The 20,764-nt window shown below is 40.9% G+C and overlaps 1 protein-coding gene across 2 annotated transcripts in view; it reads right to left on the bottom strand.

The window, feature by feature from the left end:
- ZNF516 (zinc finger protein 516) overlaps positions 1-20,764 on the bottom strand; it is a 121,918-nt gene that overhangs the window by 8,680 nt on the left and 92,474 nt on the right. Inside the window, exons 3-5 of one of the 2 annotated variants that reach the window (XM_063130495.1) lie at positions 10,354-11,820; positions 3,455-3,571; positions 2,454-2,521 (exon numbers count right to left, since the gene is read on the bottom strand). In XM_063130495.1, the coding sequence (XP_062986565.1) occupies positions 2,454-2,521; positions 3,455-3,571; positions 10,354-11,820 (1,652 nt within the window). The remainder of the gene's footprint in view (positions 1-2,453; positions 2,522-3,454; positions 3,572-10,353; positions 11,821-20,764) is intronic. The other variant, XM_063130496.1, reaches the window with a different exon arrangement.

Here is a 20,764-nt window from a genome sequence, read left to right as displayed (position 1 = left end):
TCAACAGAAGCTGACCAGACTAGCAGTTGAATCTTACTTCAACAATGGTAGTGGGACAGAGTCCTCCAACACATCAGAATAATTTAGGAGATGCAGGGCAGGCCATATGGCATATACAGTTCTGTCCTCCAACACTTCCTTGCCCTCCAAGTCATTCTGCTTAACGGTAAGGAATGTTTTCAGAAATTCTGTTCCCTCTTCAACAATAGATAAGCTGTAATCCTGTACATAATTATGCATTCCTTCCTACTAAAATCAATCCTAATTCAGTTTGTTTGTTTGACATATTTATGAATCCCTTCTCCAACCAACAGGTGCTGAATAAAACAATAATAATAAAACAAGAATGCATCTTTTTTTAGATAAAACAGGGAGAAACGTTAGAATCCATTAAAAGCTTGAAATAACAATAGTCTTCACTGCCTGTTTGAAGCAGGGCAAAGAGGGTACTAATTTAGTGTCCCTAGGCAGGGAATTCCAAAGTTGGGGTGCTGCTTGTGCCCTGTCTTGTGTACTCACCAACCTAAAGTTTCTAGGTGATGGTACATATAACAGGGTCTCTGATGACAAGCATAAGTTATGAGCAGATTCATCATGGGCAGGTGATCTTTCAGGTATCCTGGTCCTAAGCCATTTAGAGCCTTATAGGTATGAATCAGTACCTTGAATTAGGTACAGAAACAAACCAGAAGTCAACGAAGTGAGGACCGGTATTATAAGGTCTGTAAAATGCACACCAAACAAAAGATTAGCTACCACATTTTTTACAAACAGTAGTTTTTGGACATTTTTCAAGGGCAGCCCCATGTACAATATGTTATAGTAATCTAGATGAGAGTCAACTAGGGCATGGATCAGTGTGGCAAGTTATGTCTTCCCCCAAAAGTGGGTACAACTGGTACACACCAGCCAAAACTTATCAGCAAAGTGTCTTGTAAACACATCATAGGTCTCAGTACCCCGGGGTCTGGAATATAATATAACCCTTTAACCACCAAAATAGTTGTGCTGGATGCTGATGCTATGGAGGAAGCGCTGGCTGCCCTCACTGCTATGGAATCAGCCCTGACAGGCAGTTGAACCAATGTTCATTAAGGTTCTGCCCAAGTTTTTCTCCACTGTCATTCTAGTCATCTGTCCAGGAACTTCATTGCAATAAGCTTTTCAGAAAACCGAAGAACTCATGTCCTGCACCCAAGCCAAGGATCCTTAGGAATGAATATCTATGACTCGGGTCATCTCTCCATTTCCAAAGGTCAACCAGGGCTTAAATTGGATCACCAACTCTAGAGGACAGAACATCCTCTAGAGCATTCAAGGAACCACTTTGGATCTCTTAATTTCAAAGGACAAACCAAGTTAGTAGGTTCCCCACCCCTTAAAGATTCAGAGTTCCAGAAAATCTAAGCCCTGTTAGATAATGATCCTTCGATACAATGGGGTCCTTTCACTCCTGAGAGTAACTCTCAGGGGAGTGGAAATTCTCAATGTGAATTTCAATGTGATTCCCTTTCCCAATGTTATGGATGGGGCAGGGGGTGACACAGATAAGCCATTTTTACAGGCATCTCAATGTCAATTACTTGTTCCATATGCTATGTTCAGGATCTTGGCACAATTCATCAAGCCCTGCTGCCACACTGAAATTAATGATGGATATGTTGTAATAGTAAATAAAATACATTCCTCGGATAGGTTGAAATACTTACACAAACGTCACTTATTCAGTAATGTCTTAATAGGGGTTGGCTTAAGAGCTAGAAAAAGCCATGGAACTTGCATCTGCAAGTTGTTAGGTCCATCCTATGCATGGAGGGGTTGGTAATAACTACATGGTCTAGAACTGACCGGCCATAAAATAAAACCCACTAACATCAGGGAGGAAGAAAAAGTAAGAAGAATGTTCAGGACAGCTTACAGCATTAGTGAAAATACGAACATTTAGTGGACAGCCAAGTTCTTGTCAAGAGAGGAAACCACACACCACCACACAGAGTCCACAGAGATTGAAAGATAAGCGTCTTTCAAAGATAAGAGCTATGGAATGCTGTGATAGGAATACTCTTCAGAAAAACACAGGGTATGGATTAGTGTTATTGGCGCCTCATTTCAGAAAGTAGAGAAGTGAAGAACTGAAGAACTATTTAGTGAAACAATTTGACGTGCCATTTTTACAATTTTACATGCTATTTTAGTGCGTTTTACAAAAATTACCTTCCCAGCTTCCTTATCAATATATTATTAGCATTTTTTGCTCACACTCATTAATAAATTGCCTCATTTGTGTAAGAGCTTCCCATAAATTTTAGGATCTAAAACAAGCACAGCATTATGACTGTTTACACGGTATCTATCTAAAGAGTTAGTGCTTTACTGATGAGTATCACCGTGCAACTTTTTTTCCCCCAGCTACCACATTAAAAACCAAATACCCAATTAATTGTAAAACATACTTGTTTTGGGGCATCTGCGGAGGTGGTGTGAACTTCAGTACCTCGGAGTCCATTAGACTCAAATACCACTGTGGGAACAAGGGGGCTTGTTAACAGATGAACATTCAAGCTTCGTTAGTGTGTGTACATTATTTGAGTCCATTACAGATTAACCACATTTGGGGGAGGGTGGGGGGTAAAGCAAAGACACCAGTTCCTCGCCCATAGCCGGAAAATACCAATTTACCGTAACACTTACTGTAAGAGAGTGTGCTAATGGCAGCCTAAGGCCACTGCCCTTTTTAATTCAGACTTCAGTGCTGAAGAAAGCAATCACTGACAACATTAATTATCAGTGTATGTGTAAAGGGACCCTCTTCTTGAATTACTTACCATTTGGCCTCTGTCATTTTACATCAGACTGGCTTATGTATGCATCATTCACACTTCTCCAAAAAAAAGGGGGGGGGAGGGAGTCTCATTGTCTCATGTAATGTCATTGTGGTATCTTGATGCACTAGTAGCTTTAGCTTGCTAGGTTCTCCACAGTATATCACCTTCTAGCTTTAAAAGGGCCAGGATTGAGAGTTTATCACTGTCCAGGCTAAGTAGGATTTAGATTATTAAGGGGGGAAAACAGGTTTCTTTCAGTTCATAGCAAGGAGAAAGAGAAACAAAGCTTTACGTTTAGTTCAAAAAGCTTCTTTGATTTCAATTTGTGCTGGTGGCAACAGAATTCATTAGCATATTCATTCCGGAGTAGTCTCTCTAATTAAAATTGTGTGTGTGTGTTTAAAAAAAGGAACTACAAATAAGCTTATTTCAATTGCGATACAATGCTATGCAAGGGAGGTGGGGAGAAATCAGGTACCTGAAATGGAACAAGAGCAATGCTAATCAAATTTGAAATGCTGCAAAATGGGAAAGCTTTCAAAAATCATTTCGGTTAGTAAAGCGGATTAGGAATCTGGTCGATAATTGTTAGTAGGGGGTTTCTCCCGCCCCTCTTTAAAGACTGACAAAAGAAAATGTACCTGTGTGAGACCTCATGTGGGTCCTGAGGTGGCTAGGTTGGCTAAAGCCCTTCCCACATTCTTTGCAGAGATAGTCTCCTTGGCGTGTTTGTGTCCTAAGCATCCCTGTGGTGGAGAGAGAAGGGGAGGAGGGAGGAGAGAGGAGTAAGGAAAGTTGAGAAGAAAACATTATGCCAGAGGAAAACATCATTAGTATGTCTAATGTGTCATTATGTGAGGCTACCTTCAGGCCCTGGATGACAACTGTCAGCCTTCATCTAGGCACTGGCTGACAGGCCAGGCACACACAGGACTGCAAGAATGCATAAATTACATTGAATTAAAAAATGCTCCCCATGATGTGCCCGCACCAGGACTGGCATGTCAGGTGTGCGCTTTTCATAGCAGCTGGATCCACTTTTCAGCCATCACCCAGCTTTGTCAAGCAGTACATCAGGCAAATCAAAGTGACTCCAGCGTGGCGGAGACAAGTCACATGGATAATAGGAAGTGAGTAGAACCAGAGCCCGACTGTCCCCCCCGGGCTGCAATACCTTGGAGACAAATGCAGAGTGAGTGGAGCCATCACAAACGGATCAAACCTTTAGCCCTGCCTTACCTGCCTGCCGGTGCAGCTTTGACCCCAGACCTCTGAGGCACAGATGGGAGACATCTGTGAATCAAAGTGTCATTACGGACATTTTGAGATAGTAGCAACACAGCAGTCTTCTGCCAGCCCTCGATAAACATGTTTTCTAGGCCATTAGCATTTGAGGAAAACGACTCAACCCTCTTCTTTTTTTCCAAAGGTCAGTTTACAGTATCTGACTTAAAGGGCTGGTCTTTGTCTTTTTACTGCTGATCAGAAAGGACACGTTTGACTTTTATTGGGTTACTTATTTTCTCAAAATATTTGCGTATCTTCTTTGCTATTTTTGGTAAGACAGTCTTCACAAAAGGGGTGGAAAAAAAGGTTTTTATTTGCCATTAGCATGTCCAGCTGTGAGAGAGAGAGAGAGAGAGAGAGAGAGAGAGAGAGATCTCATCTGAGGGTTGTCAGTGAACTTTCAAGATTTTGAAGCCACCAAAATGCTTTGGAGGCCAGGGAAAGGATGAAGGCTAAAATAATAGAATTTAGAATTTGGTTAATTTAATTTTCTGTCAGGAACAGAAAATGATAATGCCAAAATAGGTATTTTCACTTTCACACTGAAAGTGAAAATATATGACCTTCAACACCTAACTGGTAAAAAAGCCAAAGCAATTCAAAAATATTAAATATAAAAAAACACATTGACACATTCAGATGCAACATTAAACAAGTGGTGGGGAACATAGCTTCAGTGTGTATATATTTATTTTGCTTTTCTACCAGTTAGGTATACAAGATGATAGTTTGTTTAGCTTAGATGTTGTTTGTTTCTTCATCTGAACCAGCCCCAACCAAATAACAATACTGTATTTGTGGCCATGGTTTCAAGTTGGCTATGAATCTTAACCAAGGTTTGTCATTACATCTGCACCCGCTATCCTGGCTTAATCCTAGTTTCTTTCAGCACTTCATCTCAGAACTTCAAGTAGAATTAAGCCTGGTTAAAAAGACGTGAGGCAAGAGCAGTTAGAAAACAAAACCGCTCACATGCCAGACCTTGCCTTACTTTCCTTATTCTACCTGACAAGAGGCGTTTTTCTCTGATCCTCTCACTGACAAGCCTTCCCTCTCCAGCCTCCACTTCTTGCTTCTCAGCAGCCTTGTGAGGAGAAAAATATTCTAAGGGACCACAGGCAATTGTATTAACATCTGTCCAGGAATACATGTTGAAAGTAATCCTGGCCTAAAATGCCCCGCCCTTTTTAGGGATTCATTTTTCTATCTTGAGTGGGGAGGGAGGCGGAAGGAAGGGTTCAGAGACTTTTTGGAGGTGGGCAAAATTCTATTTATTTATTTTTTTGGAAAAGGTGGCAGCTTTCCATGTTAAGAGATAAGGCAGCAGAAGGTTGCAGTCATTCTTTTACAGATAAAAAAGCATTGCGGCAAGTAGCAGCAGAGCTTAAATAAGCATAGGCCCAGTGGCATTCTTCACTGAAAATAGAGTAGTATAATGGGAATGATGCCACGTCATTATATAAGGTCATTTCCAGGGGCATCGATAGGCTCTTTTTAGAAGAAGAAGAAGAAGAAGAAGAAGAAGAAGAAGAAGAAGAAGAAGAAGAAGCAGAAGCAGGAGGAGGAGGAGGAGGAGGAGGAGGGAGGAGGCTCCACTGGCTAGATCTGTAATTTGCAAACTCCATCCAGTACCAAAATGTATTGTAGGAATATATATAAACCCAATTCTCAGGATTTGATCTAATTTTAGCATGAACAAAATACAGAGCTCGGGGTAGGCTGCCATTGACCACCTACCATGAGTTTCAAGGCAGGGCAGGGTATTTTTTTAAAAAATGTGCAATTTTCAAGGCAGACAAGTGAGGGAATTGGTATATACATAAATTTCATAGCAGTGGACTTTTGAATGTGTCCCAAATGCATTCAACCCCTTAAAAAAAATAAGGGTTTGAATGCATTCTCTGTTTTCCTTTCTTCTTGTTTTTTAGGAGAATGGGGCAGAAGGCACTGACAAAGGTGAGGTAGGATGACAGTGGTATTAGCAAAAGCGTGAGGATTGGCAGGAGCTTTCATCACTCTTGCTGGATGTCTCTCAAGCTGTTCCCAACAACCCACAATGAAGTCATCCTGATGGGTTCATATGTCACAATAAACCACCATGAAAACAAGCGACCTTGAACAACCCAACAACAAGCCATGGGTTGGGCTCAACCCACAATGAAAAAAATGCTTCAGGTTTGGACGTGACAACCCATTGTGTCATGCAAACCAAGTCCTCTCCTGCTGTGTCCTTCAGTGCTGCCTTTGCTCTCTCCCATATACGTGATATCCTTCACTCCCCACCAACCCTGCAGTCGAGGTGTGATGACCCTTCTCTGCCTTCTGAAAGATGATGCCAGAGATGCAAGAAAAAAGGCATCAGGTTTACAACACTCCCATCCATCAAATACTCCCAAAAGTCATGTTTAAGCTCCCCTTAAACATGTTTAAGCTCCCTTTAAACATGGGGAAAAATGAGTACAAAATTAGTAAAAGAGGTATTAGTTCTTTTCACAATTCAACTTCAAATGCAGCTTCTTGGTTTGAAGGAGATGGTCTAGATCTGGTTTAGCCAGAGGGAACTGGAAGGCAGGGCAAGGTTTGGAAAAGCAGGCCTAGCTCCAACACACCCCTCTCCCTGTGCCAAAGGTCTAAAAATCATGACTAGGAGGGTGGGAAATGAGCAAAGAGATTTAAAGCAATAAACTTGGGGGGGGGAGTCTAGAAGTGGCCATATTTCTTCCTCATCTTAGGTCTTTAGCAGGCAGACCTTTAGCTAGCAGTGAAGAAAGACTTTTATACCATGCAGCTTAATTTCCAGTTTTTTTCTGGTTTTCTTCAACTTGTTTTCATCCTGCACCAGGTCAAATTTTAGTAAATTCTTTTTAAAAAAATAATGGAATGTTCTAATGGAAAAGGAAGCATCAAGCATGGTAGTGTTTTAAAATGATGCTTAACACCTCTATAACAGAAGTCCTAGAACAATATTTCTTCTTGTGAAATACAAATGCTGCCAACTTGGTTACACACACACACACAAACACACACACATGCAATCCATACAGACAGCATCTTCTGAATATGTTTGGGTTCTCCTACCACCACATACCTGGGAAATCTAATTCTTGAGTTCGTGGTAGAGAATCTTAACCACACTGGAAGCATTCACAGACAACCCTCTAAGGAAATGGTTTTCAACTGTGCTCTGGGAAACCCTGTGGTTTCTTAGAAGGTTCTCAGTGTCTTTCAATGAGCTTTCTTGAAAAACCGAGCAATCTATGAAGCCGTTCAGCTGATACAGGGCAATGGCACTGCCAAACCCATGAACTGAACTAAGGGTGCATTTTAAGGTGCAGAGTTTGCTGTATCACCCATGGGCAAAGTCTGGACACATTGATGCAGAAAGGGTTCAAAACCCCTGCTGCATGGGGATCTCACAACTGACTGAGATAAAGTATATGGAGTGTTCTGAACCACCTGAAAAGTGCTATAAAAATACTAAAAATTAGTATATCACAATGAAGCAGTGGTGTAGAACAGAAAACAGCAACTAAATTGGCCCTAATTCATACAGGATTGTAAACAATTAGCCTTTCCTGCTGAAGTAATGGCTACCAAATGGGGAGTGGTTGGGATTTCCTCTCCCCCATGTAGCCAAATGGTTAGAATTCCCCCTGGGGTAGATTTTGGGAAAGTGTGGGGAGCTGCAGGGGGAAGGACAGGAAGGGAAAGTCCAGTTCCATGAGTGGAATTTCTCTTGCACAACACTGGATTTCGGCCATAGGGAATAACCACCACAGCGATTTGTAAAAATCTGGAATGCTCAGCTGCACCATCTATTAATACAATGCTTTCTGTCAGATTTCACTCTTGACATGTGTTTGACTTGTACAAACACAAGTGCAGAAATATTTCTGCACAACTATGTGCAGAAAGGAATTAGTGGTGGGTTGGACTAGTCCAAGATAGATTATATGCTTAGACTGTATACTCTTTGCTAACTCTTGAATACATACAACATTCACATTTGGCATCCCCAAATCTTTTTTTGCAAAGGGCTTTATCACAATACCACCTTTGTGGCATTCTCTCTCTGGATAAACTGTATTATATTAAGAGGGTGTAGATGTATACAAATATTAGCCACTTTTATTTACATAAATTTCAATTTCTAATCATGCAGAGGAATTCCTGTGAAACCAGAAGGGGTAATTACCATGCTTCTAGTGTCATATTTAATACGATAGCTGTAAATAACACCAATATTCAAATAGAAAAAATAACCTCTACAGATTTGAGGTGGGTTTTGTTGCTGTTGTTGTTGCTGTTTTAGGAATTCTTAAGCTACTGAATGCCTGACATAATACAAATGCTAATAGCTCGCACTGATATTCTGGCCGTACTTGTAACTATTTCTCAAAGGGATTGGAAAATCACTGTGTTACTAGAAGGAAACAAAACTGTGCACTTGTCTCCTGAGAACAGAGGGCCAATTTAAAATGTAAAAGCCAAAGCTCCAAACCTGCCCCAATTCCACTGCATACTAAAGCATTCATAAGGGAATGCTCTACTGGGACCAATAAAGATCTACTGTAACAGAGAAGTATACTGAATATTCAAAATTAGAAGATGAATAATGCTCCTAAGTGTGCATGCGAGAGTGGGGGGGGGGGGGGACGGAGTGTCTGTGCGTGATCTAAACCAAAACCAAAACAAGGTGATCTGGACAAAGTGCTACAATTCCAGGGAACGCACGTTAAAAGAATTCTGAATTCCTATTAATCTGAATCTCCAGGCTGGATAGAAATATAATAATTGAACTGTTCTGCTGGAATGAATCCTGCAATCACTTCGGCTGTGCAAGCAAGTATCGTGTACCGTAATTGTCCACACCACCACTGGATTCAATACAAAGGTCAGAAAAGAAAATGAAAGGTAAACCAACTTAGAGGCAAAATTTTTGAATTCCTAGGATTTATTCTTAGGGCTGACAAAATCCAAGTGCGTTGGGAATGTCACACCCAGCAATTTGACAGTGCAGTGCAAATTGTGCTGTAGAAAATATCCTAATAAAAACAACTTCTTCAGTCGTACGCCTGCTTAGAAAATATGGGAAGATGAAGCTCCTATCCTGCTTTGCTTTAACTATTTTGCTCGAAGAGTTTGACATCCATGAACGTTGAGACCAGAGTCTACAGTCATATGTTTGAAAACCCATTCAGCCTACATACTTTTTCCTACTTTCCTTCCCTACTAAACTTTCAATTCATATGTGTTTGGGGGGCAGCATGAGCAGTCTGATGTCTAAAGCCAAATGCTGGGGGTGGGGGTTAATGTTTCCCTAGTGGTTTCACTTACATTTTACATTCAGATACATTTTACAACTTGCAGTATAGCAAAAACAAAGTACAATAATGGTGCAAAGTTGATGGCAGCAATGGATTTTGGAAGTACGAAGACAAGGGGCAAACACTCCCCTCCCTGAATTCCAAAATCTCCAAGATCCAAAAGCAAACCCCTCACTGGGAATGCGGGTTTTGAGAAATGGGCATTATTGTACCAACTCAGCCAGTAAAACTGCATTCTAACAGGTAACTGGAATTGGCTTCTGAAAAGCCAATAAATTTTAAAGCTAGACTGATAAAGACTTTTGTGCTGCTGCCGCTCCCCCCCCCCATCTATGAGCCCCCAGAGACGGCACTTGCTCTGCCATCACTCTGCCTTCAATGTTTTGCAATCAACTCTACAACACAATGCGTCGCCTTACCATTGCGTTCTGAACATCCCTTACACACAAAACTCCAGCAAAAGCATCCCCCCAACCCTAAAATAACAATTGCTAACACGGATTGCTAATTACAATTTTCTTTCCTTTGGAAAGAACACTGATATTGCTACCTTAACTTTGGAAGCCAACAGGTAGATGAAACTTCCACAAGATTTTCAAAGCATCATATACCCTAAAAACACAAAAACTGTTTTTTATGCACAAAATAAGGAAAAAACATGTAGCTGAAGATATGGGACTAACAGTGCAATTCTATATATGTCTACTCAGAAGTAAGTCCCACCAAGTTCAATGGGGGCTTACCCCCAAGTATGTGGGGTACAGGACTGCAGGCTAACTGACTTGGTGCAGTTAAATAAGAGATATAATCTAGTCAAACATAGACATTATTAATATACCATTTCAAGGAAAAATAATACCAGCAATAGTTATTAATTTAAAAATAGTCTGGAAAGGCAGTTCTTGGATTCTTACCCGCATGGTCCACTACAGGGCTATTAGCACCCCATGTTTGGTAGAGAGTAGCCAGATCCTTTGGAATGGAGGTCTTAAAGATGTTTAAAATATCCAAACACTTCTCATGCCCCTCAGGCGGTGGCTCCTGTTTGGTGGAATGTACAGTTGGAGGAGGTCCTGCTGCGTTAGGCTGAGGTTGTGTCAGAGGACTTACTCTGGATCCAGCCGTACAATTTGTCAATGCCCTCGCCTCGTTCTCTCTCTTGTTAGTAGGTTCCTGCTGAGGCACTGGCGGATCTTCTTGAGTAACGTATGGCTCAGTTTTACACGGAGGGTGGTACTGAGGTGGACAGAAAAATTTGGCCTTCCTTGGGTCTGAAGTACAATGCTTACTTAAAGGGGCAAACACAGCATTTACCTGGGGAACTATATACTTCTCCGCTTGTTTGCTGTTGGATGGCTGTGAGTTGGGTTTAGATACAACTGTTTGGGAAGGTGTTGAACTTCTGCAAAAGCTTCCTGCTTGCATCAACTTGGAGTTCACGTCGTACTTTGCTTTCAGCTGGTGCTGTTGGGCTACTGTGCTATATTCTTCATGGGTGTGGTTCAGCTTGGGCTGCCTGTACCCATCAATACCTGATGATCGTGGGCCATAGTTACCAGTGGATAGTGCATCTTTAGGCATAACACCAGGCTTAGCTGTTACAGCAAGACCAGAAGAATTGTTTTTGGATCCTGGCAGCCTGCTCGGCACCTGAGTACGTGTAAATCTGGCTATAGGCAAGGGTTGGCATTCTTTACCACCAAGAGCAGGAGGGGGTCCAGTGCGCCCACTTCTCGCCATGAAAACTGAATTGTGTTTTATACTCTTGAATCCATTTTGAAGAACCCAAGGAGGAGCCACAGAGTTACAACTGACCTTGTGCCAAATTCTTTTGTGCATCCACAGGACTTCTGGGTAATAGGTCTTATGACTGCAGTAAGGACATGGGTGGACAATCAAAGCAGCCTGCAAGGTTGAGGTAAAACTCGTATTGCATGATTCAGCCCTAGTTGACTTCTCACTTAGATCTAAGGGAGCTTTCTCTGGTACATGTGCATCGTTACTGAAGACAGAGTGCTCATGCATCTCAAGTGGATTCTCTTTAGAGGACTTGTCCTGAATTTGCAGTGGGGCTTGCAAATCCAGTCTTACATCTGAACCTGTTTGGCTGATACTGGAAGCAAAGTCAACAGTCCTACTGGTGCAAGGGAGATCGCAGCTTTGCTGAAACGTCGACCTCTTTGCTTCTGAGGAAATTTTGCACTCCACGTATTTCTGAAAGGGTTGTTTGATCTTGTTTTCTGTTGTCGATGCTGCAGTTGGCATCTCTGGTTTAGTTTCAGTGGCATTTTTTTCTGTTGCATTGTTTCTTCCATGACTGAACTGTAGAGCTGCCACAGGTGTGTCTTCTTCAGAAAAACTGCAGAGGTATGGCTTTTTACCTGCAGAGCAGACATGAAAACAAAATTAATATGAAGGCAATACAAACAAGATGTCAATTTTCAAGGTGAAAGCTAAGACAAGGGGAGAAAGGGTTGAAAAATTGCCAAGCTTGTACTCAAAGAGCACCATCCCAACAATGTGTCGCTACAGGTGTGGTGAACTCCCATGCACACAAGAGTCCTCTCCCACTCCCAAGACTTCTTTTGCTTTGTGCTCAAAGAACTGCCCCCATTGAAAAGAATGGGAAAGCCTCATTTGCACAGGATCTCTGTGGGGTTACAGGGCACAGAAATAGTTTACTATAGAAGTACAAAAGACCCCCATTGACACAAGTTAAACCAAATTCCATTTCGTAGAAGTTATTAGGGGCTGCATTCAAGTGAGACCAAATGCAACCGGGGTGTGCAGCCTAATGTAAGAGATGGGGCCAGAAACACCAGCATATCTTAGAGTAAAGCTCTTGCTGCCAGTGTTGTTTCAGGCGTATTGGACGGCACAACATTTCCTTAACAAAGGTTTGTCTAACTCGGCTAATCATTGGAGGTGTCATACAGCCAATTTTTCTTTTGTCCATATGTTCTGGAAATGCCCAATAGTTGCCTCCTTTTGGGAGGAACTCATCAGGCAGATAAACATTGTATTGGAAAGCTCTTTAATATTTTTTGATGAACATGTTCCCTTAAATTATGTACCTGCGTCTTGGAATGTAACACATGGACAGCAAAAATGGATCTTTTGCACCTTCTTGACTATTGATCTAATATTTGAAAGAAAAAAGCTCACCACCTATATGGACTGAAGACCTAACTATGCTAGCAATATTTGAAAGACTGGTACATAGGTGCGATTCATGAATGGACATATTTGGATATCTGCTCTGTCTTTACTGCAGATTATGTGTAATTTACTCCTTTTTTCTTTTTTAGAATGTAGTAATATTTGAAAGTGAGGCCTTTAAAGTATGTATTCTTTTGTTGTTTTATTCTTTTGCTTTGCTGAAACTTAACAATAAAAAAGCTCTTGCTGCTAGTAACTAAGACATATGGGAGGAAATTTTGGATAGGAAAAAAATTGCATAAAACCTGGAAAACCACCCAGTGCTCAGTGGATGGGGGAAAGGGGGTGAGGAATGGTAGCATGGCCTTCTGGGAAATCCTGGAGGGCCGCATTGAAATCCCAGGAGGGCCTGTTTTGGCCCTCAGTTCTACACCCCTGTATTACTTGCTGATGTTGCTATAGAACCTTTGTATAACATTTCTTTTTAATGTTCATTGTTTTTAACTTTTGTAAACCAGCCAGAGAGCTTCAGCTATGCGGCGGTACAGAAATAATAATAATAATAATAATAATAATAATAATAATAATAATACATTTCTATCATTTCTTCTTGCTTTGTCCCATATAATTTTCCTCTAACATTGCAAAACATCATATATAATGAACAGTGAACAGGCAAAATTTGAGAGAGAGAGAGAGCGAGAGAGAGAGAGAGAGACAGCAGTTAGATTCTAATACGCTTGTGTGTGAACACAAGCATCTGTGTTCAAACTGAGTAATCTCTTTTTTATTGCTTCCTGCTACCACACTCCACAATGTATACCATGGGTGTCTGCCCATGTTAACTTTTTGTAATATATTTACGTCACACTTTGTACTGCCTATGTTAACTTTCTATAATGCATTTAGTTCACTTTTTATTGAATTGTGGTTCCTCTGGTCAGTTAATATGTGTATAATGTCCAGGAATACTAGTAAAGAGTTACCTTACAACTATATCAGAGTGCTCAGAACTAATGAGAGTTGAGAAAACAGACCCTAAGTGATCTTTTCTATATCTGCATTTCCTCTCAGCAATAACTCTAAAAGCAAGTGTTTTGGAAAGTCAAACACATCACGGTTGCTTAGTATAACTTTGGTACCACAGGCACTATTCCAAGCCTGCCAAATGTGATCTGTTCTAGGCTGAATTTTCAACAAAAACAATGTCTCAGCTTCAATTTAATTTGGCTTCAGCTCCAGTTCAGGCAAAAAGCCTTAAGCCTTTGTTTAATTCTGAGTAATTAGCTTAAAAATAACCCATAGATTTGCTGTCTAACAGGGTTGAATACTCACTCCGTTAAGATCATTTTCTTTTCAAATTCTCAATGGGACAAGGCCCTTTGTATTTAAAGTGTTTTTCCTGCTTTACAAGAAGTTAAGACTTCCTGAAATCACATGCCCAACACTACTAGTTAAACCCACACTTTGAATCAAAAGGGTTGCACAGCATTGTGAAATTTGATGCTGCACATCTGCGTTCTTTTCAAAGCACATCTGTCACAGGCACAGCACAATGTTTGTGTCATTAGAAGAATTCTAAGTCTTCACTGCATTTCATGTGGTTGAGTTCGTTTGCTTAAAATGTTAAACAATACACAGAGAAGTAAATTATGTACACTCCAGGTCAACTGTAATACAGCAGGTAGCCTGGACCAGTATGCATACATGCACAAAGGAAACAAATTAGTCAGTGTGTGTGTGTGTGTGTGTTTTAATCAAATAAATAACTAAGAATGATGGACTGCACACTATCTTTCTCCTGACTTTCATGGATGCGCAACTGGTCGAGCTAGTAGTTCAATGCCTAGGATCGTATCCGTATGTGCCCCAGCGCCAATGACATTGCACTAGCGTAAACCAATGTTTGTGCAATATAACTAGCACTTGCTGGGGTAATGGGGGAAAGTGATGATCTCCCACCAAATTTCAGCAGCAAATTGTCACTTTTCTCTAGAATGTACCAGTCGTGTCATGCAAGTGGAGGGTGTTTTTTTTTAATGCCAGTGCACTGTAATTAGTGCTACCACTGGGGCATAACTGAATATTACCACTAGTTTGCACCCTATGCACCAACATGGACTAATTGCACTCCTTCCCCAATTAATGCCAAATACCCAGCCATGCCATATCATGGGCTGAAAGATCACACACTGGCCTTTTCCACGCAGTTTCTAGATGGTGAATTAGCTCTTAAGACCTCTGATTTCAATGTCAGTATCTAGACCAGTGTTTTCAACTGGTCCAGCCATGAGACCCACGTTGGGTCCCAACCTGCAATATGGGACCTAATTTCAGTTTTGTCCAGGCCCAACATGGCAGCAACAGCTTTGCCGCGACCCATCCGGACTGATCTTGTGACCCACTTTTGGGTCGTGACTCAACAGTAGAAGACCTGGATTAGGCCACATGCAGAGAAAACGTGCAACTGAAAATAATAACGTCACACTTCCATATTTAAAATGATCAGCTTTAACTTGGGCAATTAATTTCAGAACGAAAGGAAGCATCGAGGCGCCGCTTGAGAAGTGCCTTGATACTTTCCAAGCCACAGCCCCTCGCTCCCTCGCTCCCACAACTCGTCACTGATGTCAAGAAGTTGCTGGAGGTGCTTCCGAGTATAATTTTTTAATGAACTGTTTTAAGCGTGCCCCTGGTATTAATACTAAGAGTTCGCTTTTTATTGACCAATCAAGAGACCTACTGTCAGGAAAGAGTTGGTAACAGCAGCCAGGAGGGGAAAATGTATCGACTATGAACATGTGGAAATGTAGAATATTTCAGGATGTTGGGAAAGCTCAGCTCTGTCTTGCGAGAGGCATAACTCCAGAGGGATGTGGAGGGCACATTTCCACCGTCTTTTAATTCCTAAAGCTCACTCCAGCACCTTCAGCCAAGTACCAAGGCTGTGGTGTGACATCCACATGCCTGCTTAATGAGCCTTAGAGTTTCAAACTATGGAGATGAAATAATTGGAGCATTAAGAACACATGATAAAAAATAACAGGATCCTGATTGTATGAATGCACTGCCTGGTCTTACGTGCAGGTGTGTGTGTGTGTACATGTGTGTTCTCATACACTAATGATAGGAGCTGAGTCTGTGTGCAAGTTTTGAGGCCTCTGGTGCAACATGATAAATGGCTGGCCGAAGCAACCATCTTACAAGCACCTTTCCAAGGCTCGCCCATTTCGTGTTCCACACTCTCTTCATACCTATGAGGAGAGCCTTGCTCACAAATAGATCTTTGGTCTGGAACAGACTAAAGCAGCCTTCCCCAACCTGGTGCCTTACAGATGTTTTGGATGACAACTCCCAGTATTCCTGATCATTGGCCATGCTGGCTGGGTTGAGGTCCAAAACATCTGGAAGGCACCAAGTTGGGGACATCTGGACTGCAAGTACTGTTCCCGTCTGACAGTCCCACACTCTTCCTGAGTCAGCTGTTGAGAAGACAATGGGATGGTTCAATACCAAACTTGACTTAATTAACAATAGCTTATTAAGCTGAAAAAGATCACCAGGCCTATATGCACCCTGAGCCCAAATTCTATTATCCCGTCCTGCTTTGTAAGTCAGCAATTAAACCATAGTTTCTCACTTTGGATGTAATAGTACACTCTGGTTTAAAGAGTACGGGATAAGAGCACTAAAGGTAAATGGAGGGAATGACGGAGGGGGTGTGCAAGCCCAATGCAAATTCTCAGCTGAATAGTTTATGCTTTGTTAAGCCAAATTCATTAAGTCTAACTAGTCTGTAGTTACTTGATGCCTCCACAGCTGGGTGCCTGTTTCTTTTGCTGTTCATCAGTCTAGTCAGTCTTTCACCTTCCTTTCCCTAGCATGGGCCCATTTCTGTGTCCCACGGCCTTAATTCAATGGTGGTGGCAATGCACCACAAATTCCTTAAGCTTATTAAAGGAAAAACTAAACGGTGCATTCTATGAAATAAGCATGTTTTATCAACATCATTTGGAGGCAGCTGGTAACTGTCTTCACTTGGTGTCTTCAACACATCCTGATGTCTGGCAGGAGGTCATTGATGCCAGTGTGAAATCTGTCTTTGCCATGCAGAACTACACATAATTCAATCCCAGGGTAAAGCATCATAAAGTTTTCTCTGTCCTGCTGCATTTGTAGGATACAGCATACCAACCACTGTTTCAGTACAAGGGCATTGCACAATACTTTGAGAAGTTACAGAAATGCTAGGGGGGGGCATATAAAAGTTTAGAAAAAGCACTTTGGGAAATTCATCAAAACATACTTGATGTGTTTCTTCATATTTTTCACCTATGTGTATAGTAACCAATAATCAGACTTAGCCTACAAATTGCTAAATTGTCTAAACAGGTCAGAGTGTACTTCTACTGTGCCAAATATTTAGAGAAGATTTACAGAATCATACTTATCACAGGATAATTGCAATAGTGATCCACTATTTTAGATCAGCTATTGTGGATAAAACTTGCTTATCATGTGAACTTAGTATCTGTTGGCAAAAGCAAGCTTGTTACATACATTCAGCTGAGGTGGTGGTTATAATCTTACATGATACTAGGCCATGTAGGACAACTAGCTAAAACTATTCCTTGCATGGTGGCTACAATTTCTGGAGGTGATATTTAATCAATTTTACCCCAACTTATGCTTCCTGCTGAAATTGGTATTAGATATGGTCTTACAGTTCAAAACAAAACAAAACAAAAACAGTGGTTACTGACATAATAATTGGATGTCCAATTCAACATGTAATGTCTTATGGAGAGACACACTGATGGACGTCTAGTTTAGTCAAACAAGTTTGACTGAAAGCTCAAGTCACTATTCAGTAAAGGTGCATTACCTAGTCAACTGCAATCCCGCAAAGAACCTCAGGGTAAGTTCTAATACTTCTCCTCCAACTGATTTCCTACCCATTGTACAATCAGTTCTGGTTTGTATTACATGGACTTTTAGTTGTTTTATATTTATTGCTAGACCTATGGCTTTGTTTTGATGGGTGTTTTTATTTATTTATTCAAAGCACAATATTAAAATGGAGTGTAATACATCCTGAAAAGCTTGTTAAATCTTACATGAATCCCTTATTTTGAAATAGAAAAACATAAAAAACCACCTGTAAAACTGTAAAATATATCAGATTAAGTTAGTTGCTTTTCAATTCTTGTAGTTTGTTCCCAGAAAGTTTAATTTTTTCCAAATATAGTTACATAGAATTTTAGTTAGTTTTGCTAAAGAGCCATCACATTTAAATAATGTCATCAAGTGTAAACAGAAACCACAATTTTGGGTCACCTTAAACTAGCCTTCCCCAACTTCTTGCCTTTCAGATGTTTTGGACTACAACTCCCAGTACTTCTGAACATTGGCCATGTTAGCTGGGGCTGATGGGAGTTAAAGTTCAAAATAGCTGGAAGGCAACAAGTTGGGGGGTAGCTGTCCTAAGCTGAGTAAGTGGGAAAGCAGGACAGGGCAGTCCCCCTCCCCCACCCCAAATAGTGTTCCTTCAAATTAAGAGAAATACGAGTTTAAGAATATTTGTCCTTCATTTTCCCTACCCATGTCCAGTTCCCATTTTAAAGGTTAAACAAAGCATCACTCATAGTTATATAATGTTGGGACATCCAGATTCCTCTTTATCTTTCATAGAGAGAGCGAAGGGAAGGACCTAAACAGTTATTTGGTCAAGCCAACAAGGCATATCCCCCATAAAGACTATGCATTTATTTATTTGTTATGGTGAGCCCTTGTTAATATTCAAGAATATTAGGGATGTTGGAGAAATTAGGGATGGAGAAATTGCTTTGGTTCAATATTTTATACAAATTCACCCAGTTCATACCGCTAGAATACATATTCAGACTGGAACGCTCTTCCACAATAAAATCCACACCTCTCAGAATTTTGTGATACAGTTTGCAACTCAGAAAAATGTGCCCTAAAATGCATATATTAACAAAAATTGGATACAAAAATGTGTATATTAGGGAAAGGTATGCACAAAATCCATTATATTGGGAGGGGGCACACACATTTATTATATTTATTATTATAATTATTATTATTATTTATTACATTTATATACCACTCCATAGCCGAAGCTCTCTGGGTGGCTTACAAAAGTTAAAAACAATGAACATTAAAAACAGATATACAAAATTTAAAAACCACCAAAAGTATAAAAAAACCCAATATCCATTTAAAACATGAGATAGCATTTCTCTTGGCTCTTCGCTCAGTCCTTTTGCCAGTTCCTACCCACCTTCTACATACAAATATCATCTATTGAAAAGAGCTGGAGAATGGAAAACCAGGGGCTGGAGGGCACGCAAAGCTCAGTCCATTCCGACCTCTCCACGGGCCATCTGGGAAAGGATCCCATCTACCCGCTGGGCATAAGCCTGGTCTTCCTGGGGCTGGTACAATTTCCTAATCTCTATTGACCGTCTTTTGTCTTTAGAGGAACCAGTTGAAAGGAGCAACGGCTGAGACGCACCATTCTGAACAGGGCTCAGGCTCCTTAAGGCATTCTGGGACAAGTGGGTCCCATTATATTTCCCCTGTACTTGCTGGCACAGGAGACATCACTTGGGTTTCTCTCGGTTCCTGATCACACAGTCTATGCAGATGTAGTTGTCCGACAGGCCCTCCAGGACAGAGATGTTGAGTGGGGGCAGGTGAAAGGGGACGAGGTCTTTTCCGTCCTGGACACAAACCAAGCCTCTTTGGTGCAGCAGAGAGCCCGGCTGGACCGGGGGGCAGGCGGGCGGTGCAGCACCATCCCATGGACCACACACCAACATTGTTTGCAAAAGGTACGCATTTTAAGAAGTGTGCACAAAAATACATACAAATATTCATGTAATTTTTTTTATTTATTTATTTTGCCAACTTCACAGACTGACGTTGAAATGGGTCAAAATGAACATACAGTTGGCAAATTGAAAATGAGTGAAAAAAGAAATTGCTCATCCTTAGTATAGATAACAGTCTATACTGAACTGGAAAAAGCAAGTAACAGGCAGGAGAAGAGGACCAAAGCAACTTCTCTCTACGCTTGGAATAGCTTCTGTTCAGTTTGGTGGATCAGTCTGGAGCATTAAGGTCCTAGTCAATCACCTCTGCCTGCCTTAGGATGGGAAGGAAATGATGTGGTGGAGGCTTGAATGAGTCTAGAATTTGACCTTATTATGTGAAACAGCCCTGGATCAAATAAATCAAATTACATCTTCTGATCTTTAACCTGAATTTAAAATCATTTTTGTGTGGGTGTGAGGGAGATCAGGGATGCACTCGCTGGTTATGTTAATTATGTTAAAAATGAGTAGTTGTGCATTGAGGAAGAAGTAAATTAATAAATCAAGTATAAATTAGCTGCATAAAAAGACTGGGATGAGGAAGAATAGATGAAGATGCTATTAGTGATGAATTTAAAACTCACAAGTACAATCCTACATGTCTACTCAGAAACTGCTACATTGGGTTCAGTGGGACTTAGTCCCAGGTGTGTAAGTGAAAGTAAGAGTAAGTGTAGCCTAAATTAACAGCAATTGAGAGGAGAAAGAATGCAGTGAAGAGTAAATTACTCCAGGATCCTTCCTCCAGCAAAGCACGTATGTAGCTGTCCGTTGTATGCCAGGAGTGGATACACAAAATATTATAATTCTTTGTTCATCCCCTATAACTGGAAATCCTTTTTTTAAAATAATAATAATAATAGTGCTGTACTTCACGCTCATGTTTACTCATGCTTCCTTTCTCTTAAGGATAGCCAAAGGATCTGCTCTAGAAGACCTTCAGGGCTATTTTGCCATTTCACCATCCGCAAGTTAAAACACCCCTTGTGAAGTTAAGATACCAAAGAGCGCCTCACATCTAAATTGTTTCTGTTTTTTAAATACAATTACAGTAAAAATGTTCTACTGCCATTCTGCCGTTACCACACTCATGAAACAATACAGGAAATGAAAATGAACCAAACACTCCAAAAGTGATTTACAACTCGTAACGTATGTTATTATTGTTTAGTCCTATACAGCTCCAGTCAGAAGAAAGTCCCACTGAGTTCAATGTTTACTCCCCAAACTGCAGAGGATTATAGCACGCTTACTCAACAGTACATCC

This window comes from Elgaria multicarinata, chromosome 7, assembly GCF_023053635.1.
Source record: "Elgaria multicarinata webbii isolate HBS135686 ecotype San Diego chromosome 7, rElgMul1.1.pri, whole genome shotgun sequence".
NCBI classification, from domain to species: Eukaryota; Metazoa; Chordata; class Lepidosauria; order Squamata; family Anguidae; genus Elgaria; species Elgaria multicarinata.
The sequence above is the reverse complement of the archived record's forward strand: the minus strand, read 5'-3'. Positions and strand labels throughout refer to the sequence as shown.